General features: G+C 34.0%; 1 protein-coding gene and 1 pseudogene across 2 annotated transcripts; both read right to left on the bottom strand.

The window, feature by feature from the left end:
• Nucleotides 1-2,379: 2,379 nt before the first annotated feature.
• On the bottom strand, nucleotides 2,380-3,317 carry LOC144290353 (olfactory receptor 6C3-like; annotated as a pseudogene).
• A 4,535-nt stretch (nucleotides 3,318-7,852) lies between these two features.
• Nucleotides 7,853-9,502, bottom strand: LOC144290343 (olfactory receptor 6C1-like). 2 transcript variants are annotated; one of them, XM_077859489.1, is made up of 2 exons: nucleotides 8,616-9,502; nucleotides 7,853-7,868 (listed from the first exon to the last, which is right to left on the bottom strand). In XM_077859489.1, exons 1-2 carry the CDS (start codon nucleotides 9,500-9,502, stop codon nucleotides 7,853-7,855), a joined length of 903 nt encoding a protein of 300 aa, XP_077715615.1. The 2 variants fall into 2 exon arrangements, with proteins under 2 accessions (XP_077715615.1, XP_077715607.1); XM_077859481.1 differs by lacking the exon at nucleotides 7,853-7,868 and having other exon boundaries at nucleotides 8,564-9,502.
• Nucleotides 9,503-9,842: the final 340 nt, after the last annotated feature.

The raw sequence follows: 9,842 nt of genomic DNA, 5'->3' as shown, positions 1-9,842 counted from the left end.
ACATCTGAATGAACATTCCCCATAAGAATTAGGAAGAAATTATATTTTTGAGATTCTTATTCTCCTCATAGCAAGCTGTTAATAGCCACATACAGGTATTGAGTATTGTTATTGGTTTTTCTCTTAGTTTGTCATGTTTGTGCATGGATTTAATTTGACAAACATACTTCAGTGTTTCCTAGATGTAAGGTGATAAATGCCTGAAAAAGTCTTGGAAATCTAGACTGTGGTCGATATAAATTCTTTCAAATAGGGCAGCCCAGGTGGCTCAGTGGTTTAGTGCTGCCTTCAGTCCAGGGCGTGACCCTGGAGTCCTAGGATCGAGTCCCACATGGGGCTCCCTGCATGGAGCCTGCTTCTCCCTCTGCCTGTGTGTCTGCCTCTCTCTGTGTGTGTCTCTCATGAGTAAATAAATAAAATCTTTTAAAACTAAATAAATTCTTTAAAATAGATCTGAGAGTGTAATAGATATGGAGTGTTAGCAGGTTAAACTGAGTATATGATGAATGTATGATTCACAATACAGTTTGAGGGTAGAGGGAGCCATTTTGGAGAGTCTTGAGAGTATAATAATCCTATTCCCAAAAACCCTTTTCACTGCGGAAATAATGTTACTTTTTTCTGGTATAACATATATGAGAATGACCAAGAAATGAAATAAGAGTGAAAGCCAAAGCAGACAATGCATGTGGCTTTAGGGTTAAAAGAGCCAACATTTAGTGATTATTGTGAAACTGACCATAATTGTGCTAAGAGGAAAGACAGGAAACTGACATTTTTTTGACAATGATAACATCCTCTGGCCTATAGGCTGCTCACACCTAAGTTGCTGCATTTATCAAACTAAATTTTAATTACATGTTGTTTTTTCCTCCCCACTAGAATTTGAGATACTTTAGAGCAATAATCCTCCCTTTTCATCACTACCCCCAATGCCTTCCATAAGTAAGAAAAATCTGAATGAGTCCATCACACATTAAAAAGACCTTTAATGTAACAATTCTAATATTGAACATGAGCTTCTATTCATAAATTATTACAAATGGAACTCAATGTGAAAATGAAAGTAACCGAACAAGTCTGGATTTTGAGGTTAACGAACTGAGTATATGATGAATGTACTGAATCCTAGTTCTGAAAGCTGCCATCACTATATGTTAAACTCTCAACGCTGGGCGGCCCTGGTGGCTCAGCCATTTGGTGCCACCTTCGGCCTAGGGTGTGATCCTGGGGACCTCGATCCTGGGGTCGAGTCCCACGTCGGGCTCCCTGCATGGAGCCTGCTTCTCCCACTGCCTGTGTCTCTGCCTCTCTCTGTGTCTCTGTGTCCTTCATGAATAAATAAATAAAATTTAAAAAAGAAAAAACTCTCAATGTTGATTTCACTGTGTTCATTCACCTATAAATTAGAGATAATAAGGCTCACTTTCTAATTTGTTTTGTAAAATAAATAAAATAAATTTGTGGTTTGCTTAATATAAAATAGAATGTGTAGAATACTATCAATAGATGTTAGTTCTCTTCCATACTTCCCAAACTCTAAAGTCAGTTCTAGATGCCACAAATAAAGCTCAATTGTCCAGAAAGATGAACTTTCACTGGTTTATCATAGTTTTGTGCATTTTATACATTTGATATATTTTACGTTGTCTGATGTCTACCTATTTTTTAATTTTTGGAGGTATTTGATCTACCTAAAGAAAAATACCTCTGACTAAAAGAGACTAGTGATTAAAAACATCTCATAAAGTTGATGGTAGGATTAAGTGAGTCAATACAAACAATAGACATAGAATATAGGAATTGCTGAAAAGTGTTATGTTACCATCTATCCCTTCTACTTTCCTTCTCTTCTCATTAGTATCATCATTATTATAAACAGTATAAATATTTGTATTATGTATGAATTTCTAATCTTTTAAAATATTTGAGTAGATATTTATATTTTATTCTCAATCTCCTGGTGATTGTGTTTATTTGATTTCATGGATATAATAGAATTAAATTTTTCTACCAACATTCATGCCTATTACTGGATAAGAATGAAAAGTTCAGAAATCTGCATCTATCCTGACAATCTTTCTATCAAACTAAATGCTCAGTGTCTCTTCAAAGGCAAACCACTTCCATTCAAAACCATAACCACGAATCCAAATGTATTCCTTCATCTAAATACTTTTGAATAAAACACATGAATGTACAGAAAGTTCTGAAACGATATTCAGTTTATCAAATGTATTGAGTTCAATGACTGGGAAATTTTAATATGGGAATGAAGAAAAAAGAGTAAAATAGATAACTCTAGTAAAGGAAACGGGGTTTTGAGAAAGTGTGAATAATAGCATCTACAAGAACTTCATTCTTTTAATGGCAATACTTTCATTTACTGGAGAAAAACAGAACCTTTTGGATAGTATCCTTAAAGGCTTGCTTTCCTTGCTGATTCCTCAGGGTATATATAAATGGATTCATCATAGGAGCAACAGAAGTATTAAGAATAGCTACTCCTTTGGTCAAGGATGCCTTTTCTTTTGCAGAGGGGTTGGCATACATGAATATGCAGCTTCCATAAGAGATGGAAATGATAATCATGTGCGAGGAGCATGTAGAAAATGCCTTTTTTCTCTGAGTGGCAGATGGCAGTTTCAGAATTGTTCTAATGATGAACATGTAGGATAGAATTATTTGTGCCAGAGTGAAAAGCAGAATCACTATTGCAGAGTAAAAACCAATCACTTCTAGGAGCCATGTGTCTGAGCAAGATAATTGCAAGGGGGGAAAATAGTCACAAGCAAAGTGATCAATGACATTGGAGCCACAGTAATCTAACTGGAGGAAAAGAATAATTGGCGGGAAGATATTTAAGAATCCTGCCAGCCATGCACAAAAGACAAGTAAAATGCAGACTCTTTTGTTCATGATAGTCGTGTAATGCAAGGGTTTACAGATGGCTACATAGCGATCATAGGACATAGCAGTTAGAAGATAAAACTCAGTTATGCCCATGAAGATGAAGAAAAACAACTGAGCTGTACAATTATTGTATGAAATAGTTTAGTCTCTGGTGATAATTGTGCCCAGAAATCTAGGAATACAGACGGTTGTAAAGGATATTTCTAATACAGAGAAGTTCCTGAGGAAAAAATACATAGGGGTCTGTAGATGGGAGTCCACCAAGGTGAGAGTGATGATGGTCAAATTTCCAGTGACACTGAATATGTATGTGAGAATTAAAAAGAGAAAAATCACAATCTGAAACTCTGGTCATCTGATAGCCCTAGAAGAATGAACTCTGTGGGTACTGTGTGGTTTTTCATTGAGGATCCTTTCTTCCCCCCCTTTAGAATGGAAAATGTATGTGCCCTATAGGACATAAAAAGTTAAAACAGTATTGAGGTTAGAGTATAGAATCTTAAAAATATCCACAGTGATGAGTAATCTATGAAATCCAAAAACAAATGTTTTCCTTCAGCAACTGTCCAATTTCTACTGGATCTCACATTTAGTATTATCTGAAGTTAAATATTGATCTCTTTTTGCTGAAAATACACTATCATGGGCCATGGATAAAAATATATCTTGTGCTGACATTTAAGTGGAAGCTATTTCTTCTAGTGTTTCTTTAAAATCAAGCCTCTAATTATTCTTTACAATATTTAGCTCCTTTTATAAAAAAATGAAAATATTTTAATTGATTTTTTATTTCCCCCAGTTATAAAAACTAGTCTGGATTATGAATAATCTAAATAAAGCATTTGAAATCTTACAGGGGTTGTTTAGGCCCATCTACACATTCTGTATTTTGAGGCCCACATATTTTAGGCAACTTTCACAAGGTTAAACAATTAGACACCACAGTAATCATCTCACTGTGGAACATGCATGTTTATGGCAATGTTTTACTGGCATTCTCTCATGAATCACTTTCTAAAAGATTTGATCGATGCTATCACTCTCATAATTTTTTCCTTTTTCTGATAAAAAGGCAGAAGAACAAGAAGGTAATCTTCTATTACTAAATTAAATAATTGCCTAAAAATACTTTAATTCATACAATGCATACCTTTCTTTCTTTCTCTCTTTCTTTACAATATTGCTATGGAAAATCAATAAGTAGATGGCCAAAATAACATTTACTGGAAAGCAGATATCCTTCCCATAGGGAATTTAAAAAATAATCCTATCTATAATAGAATATAATTTCAAATTAGAAAAAAATGAACAGGGATCCCTGGGTGGCGCAGCGGTTTAGCACCTGCCTTTGGCCGAGGGCGCGATCCTGGAGACCCGGGATCGAATCCCACGTTGGGCTACCGGTGCATGGAGCCTGCTTCTCCCTCTGCCTATGTCTCTGCCTCTCTCTCTCTCTCTCTCTCTCTGTGACTATCATGAATAAATAATAAAATTTAAAAAAAAAAAAGAAAAAATGAACAATCCAAGATTTATTTCTGTGTTCCTGCTTTAGGATTTCATTAATAGTCTCTTGGTAGTAAACAATTATTTAATTTTCAATACTGAAGGGGTTGTAAGTCCATAAACATGTATAAACATGGTTTTTAAAAATATTTGAATAAACTGAATATATATATTATATTGAAGAATAAAACATTTACTTACTTCCTGATTCTTCTTGATGATTTAGTCTCAAATTTTATCATCTGATTTGCCTAAATTTACATAATTTCAGAACTGGTAAATCAAGTTAGCAAAATATTTGATTTTTATTTTGCTCTCAGAACAAGTGTGTTGACTTAACTTTTATTATACTTCTCTTTGACTCACAATATCCTTCATTCCTGATACTGTAAAATTCGACTTTTTTTATAATACAACTCATTCTTGCTTTTCATCTCTTATTCAAACTCCATGTATAAATTCAGTTACATCTGGATTGACTAGTATTTTTCCATTGCCACTTTTCATATAATACAAAATATTTCTATATTAAATCATTTTTCTTTCTATTCATGCAAACATTTAAAATCAATATTCTGTGATTCTATGAGTATATATCTACAAAATATGAGTAGTATTTTCCTTAGGTTCAGGGGCTGTTATATTTCCCTGCAAATGCTGCTTTGAAAAATAGAAGATAAGGAATGTTCTTCTCTATGTATGCTACACAAATGGAACTGGACTTACTTTATCTGTGTCTTTTTTGTTGTTGTTGGCCCAGGGGAATTCATTAAGTAAATAGAGTACCAAGAAGAGGAATAATTAAAGATAAAGGTGAATCATTTTTACAAATATTGATTAAAAAGTATAAGAAGCAAAAATATTGAGGTAAATAGGCAAATATACAAACAATGTGATATTGAGTGTATGAAAGTTTGATTTAGAATTTCAGTCTTCTGTGATTATACAAGGAATCCATTTTTCTCCCGGAAACTGGACTTGTCTCAGTAGAATTAGCATACTTCTATCCTTTGAATGTTGGCAATCTAGGAAGAATTCTTTACCAGAATGAAATGGTGGAAAACACTACTGTGGATTTCTAGTATGACTTGATTGTCTTCTGAAATGTACAACCTATTAAAGACTGATGAGAAGGTTTATACCTGTATTTATATTTGTGCATATGACATTTTCTCATATTGAGAATTTTTGTGAATCAATAAAATAAATATCTGGAAGTCTGGCATTGGATATTTTTAACTAGTTTATTTCCACAGTTCCGTCAATGAGAGGTGTCACTTTTATTACTAGAAGAATAATATAGTATGGAGGTATATATGAATCTATATGTACATAAATATGTAATATAATGTTACATTTAATAAATTATCTTTATTTTCCTCACAGTTATAAATGTGGACATAAAACATGTGTGCATTTAATGCCAGAAATGCAGATTATTTGCAGTAGTGAAAAATGAGAATATTAGATAATGGGACAAAAGAAAGAAGTGGGAAAGGATGAACAAACCACTAGCTCACACATGGGACAATACATAGACACTATGTTGAATGTATAACTGATACACATTAAAATAAGCATTGAAAATATTTATTCACTATTTCAGTAGAGATAGTAAAACTAATTTTCTACTTAGGAAAATTCTATTCCTTTGCCTTTATTTTTGTATCCAAATAGTGAATCTTTTCATATTTTATTCTGAGCTTTTCTTGATTACTAGGCACTAACCATATACATATTACCTCATTTTTTTTCAAGCAAGCCAACAATACAAAACCCTCTAAGGTCAGTGCTATTTAGGTAAAGAAAGAGTCTGGGACAGAAAGAAGTTAGTTAAGTGTCTGTCTGGTGTCTATCACTTGTGTATTTGTGAGCGACAAAATCTTTATTGATTTACTTACAGGAAAAGAAATGAGGTTCTATCTCACAAAGCACTGCACTTCATTTGAAATATCTTATTAGACATGTTTCTTCTCCATATCTTTCCTCAAACTTCTAGATGCTGAATTGTCTCTTTCCTCCTTGATCACTCTCTCACTTTCTTTCTACCTTTACTGTTTTATTCCTAGTTCCTAATAGCTCTCTAGCTTTTCTCTAGGCCTCCTAATAATTTAATTTTGATGAAGACTAATTACAACTGTTAGCCTCTTATCCACAAGCTAGTAGGACATCTGATTTTTTAATAATGTGCCAATTACCTCCATGTATTCTGAGGTTGATGAGTGCCTATGTTTTAGGTCAATGAACTATTGTTCAGCCTACCAGGTTTCACTCTCCTCAGACAGTGGAGGACAGGTTTCAGTTACAAATAAAGTTTTGCTGTAACATGTTCATAATTTTAAAAGTTTATTAAATCAAATTGTTAGGGGATCCAAATATATTAAGATTTTCTCTAAATCGACTCCTAACTCTGGGAAAAGAACAAGGGGTAGTAGAAGGTGAGGTGGGTGGGGGGATGGGATGACAGGGTGACGGGCGCTGAGGGGGGAACTTGACAGGAACTTTTGTGTTATACTACATGTTGGCAAATAAGACTCCAATAAAAAATTTGCAAAAATAAATAAAATAAAATAAAATAAAATAAAATAAAATAAAATAAAGATTTTCTCTAAATCCTGAACTCACATCATATTTTTGAATAATTCCAGTGTGTATTGCTAGTTATTTTCAGTGGTATATTATCTTCTCTAGGTAAGCCTCCCACAAAATGTCTGGCTGACCTCCCATTTACTGATTACCATCATCAAACTGAGCTATTATTCTATTTGAATTTATAATATCAGAAGTGTATCAGTTGACAGATGATGTTGGCACCTCATATATTACTAGGTGTAACCCAAATAATTATAGGTATCTTTTTGGGTGGAAAAAAAAAGGTTTTGCATCATAGGAATTCCTATCATTAGAAAGATCAACATGGGGCAGCCCAGGTGGCTCAGCGGTTTAGCGCCGCCTTCAGCCCAGGGCCTGATCCTGGAGACCCAGGATAGAGTCCCATGTTGGGCTCCCTGTGTGGAGCCTGCTTCTCCCTCTGCCTGTGTCTCTGCCTCTCTCTCTCTCTCTCTCTCTCTGTCTTATGAATGAATAAATAAATTAAAAATCTTTAAAAAAAGAAAGCTCAACATGTAAACCTTAACAAAAAGTGTTATCATTAACTTCATGAAAAGTCAGTACACATCAAATAAATTGATTCTTACATAGTTGTCAAAAGGCCTAATGTAAAATAAAACAAAATGAATGCCAAATGCTTTAGAAAACGTTCAATTATTTCTTTGTCATACACAATGTCTAGTTGTGATAAAATGCACATTTTATTTGAACACTTTTAAAAGCTAGCTCAGTGTTATGTACATTATTGTATGTGTTTTATTTCTTCAGGCTTTTTTAAAGAACTGGTATGGTATATGTGGTAATTATGGAGTTGAAGAAATAAGGACTACTTCAAGCTTTCCCTAAGTAACTGTGTCTTCATACTTGTGTTTTAAGTTGAGAAATTATATGGCACAGAAAATTTTAAACTGGTTAATGAGAGATGCTTCTTGATCTCTCAAAAAATATGTATAATTACATCATTCCTTCAGTTGTACTGTTTTTATATAGTTACTAAGTGTGCTACAATATGGAGAAGATAGTGCCTGTAATCTCCCAATAAGACTGTCAAGCCTATTTATGGTCCTTGTAGAGTAAATTAAAAATAATATTAAACATGACAATATTTTCTGAAGTTCTAGAAAGTGTTTTCCTGATTAAATCATAAAACATTTTCTCTTGTATTCTTGTTCTTTTCCTAAGATTTCTAAGATTTCTGTTTTCTAAGATTATTGTGGAAAAATTGAAATTTAAAAATAGTTAAAAGAAGGAAATGAGGCCAGTCTCATAGTTATAGAGTGGAAAGACTAGTTTAAAGGAAGGGAAATGCAATGAAAAGGGAGTGGAATTTAAATGGAAAATATATATATATATATATATATATATATATATATATATATATATATTCAAATATCCTCAACAAACTGCTGGCAATAGAAATATAAGCAATGAAATAGAACTCTAGTGAGGCTATGTGGGTATTAGACTTTTGAGAACTATGGTTTTTATTTACTTGCTCTTCATTATGCCTCTAATTTATGACAGCACTTTTATTTTTTCATTTGCTTGAGAAAAATACAATCTTCTTTGCCCTGTCCAGGAAGGCTCGCTTGACTTGCTGGTTCCTTAGGCTGTAAATAAAGGGGTTCAGCATGGGGGCTACCGAGGTGTTTAGCACAGCAACTCCCTTGCTCAGAGACACTCTGTCTTTTGCTGCTGGGTTAATATACATGAAAATGCAGCTGCCATAGGAGATGGAGATGACAATCATGTGGGAAGAACAGGTGGAAAAGGCCTTTGTCCTCTGACTAGTAGAAGGAATCCTCAAAATTGTTCTGAGGATATATATGTAGGACAGAATTATTAATGCCAATGTGAACATTAATGTAAAAACAGCACAGGAAAAACCCACTATCTCTAAGAATCTAGTGTCTGAACAAGAAAGATGTAGTAAGGGGAAATAGTCACAGGTAAAATGGTCTATAACATTGGACTTACAATAATCAAGCTGTATGAACAGCATGAGTAATGGGAATATGATTAAGAATGAAGCCGACCAAGAAGCAAAGACAAGGAGTATGCAGACTCTGGGATTCATGATGGTCATGTAATGCAGAGGTTTGCAGATGGCAATGTATCGGTCATAGGACATGGCAGCCAGAAGGCAAAATTCAGTGACTCCCAATAAGATGAAAAAAAAGAACTGAGCCATGCAATCATTAAAGGAAATGTTTTTATCTCCTGTAATCAGGGTGCTCAGGAACTTGGGTATGCTCACAGTTGTGAATGAAATCTCGAGTAAGGAGAAGTTTCTGAGGAAGAAATACATGGGGGTCTGGAGGTGGGAATCCAGCAGGGTGAGGGTGATAATGGTCAGGTTCCCAGTGATGCTGAGCATGTAGGTGATAAGCAGAAAGACAAAGATCACCTCCTGAAGCTGTGGGTCATCTGACAATCCCAGGAGAATAAAATCTGTTATTTCTGTGTGGTTTCTCATTTTTTTTCCTTTTCTTTTGTAATCTAGAGGGGGAAAAAAACAAGTAGATTGTAGAAAAGAGGATAATCCATGGATTGTTCTGGAATTTGTCTCTAGAAATAAACATATTATGCCCTACTGATTTAATTTAGGATGTCTTTAAGACAACTCAATAAAAGCAGGTAAAATGTTTTAAAGTAAGTTCTTACCATATGTGGTACTGTTTTACAGAGAATGTTTCTCCATAAAATCCTTATTTCACAGAATGGAAATTGAATCTAAAAAGTTTTTTTAAAAACTTTATCCAAATCACGTACCCTAAATTCACTTCTTCTAGGAGTTCACTTCTTAATGGGAAACT

Source organism: Canis aureus, chromosome 2, assembly GCF_053574225.1.
Source record: "Canis aureus isolate CA01 chromosome 2, VMU_Caureus_v.1.0, whole genome shotgun sequence".
Classification (NCBI taxonomy): domain Eukaryota; kingdom Metazoa; phylum Chordata; class Mammalia; order Carnivora; family Canidae; genus Canis; species Canis aureus.
This window is presented reverse-complemented; position numbering and strand designations above follow the sequence as displayed.

Coding starts and splice junctions, on each gene's coding strand:
- LOC144290343 (XM_077859481.1), bottom strand. CDS start 9,502: ATGAGAAACCACACAGAAATAACAGATTTTATTCTCCTGGGATTGTCA.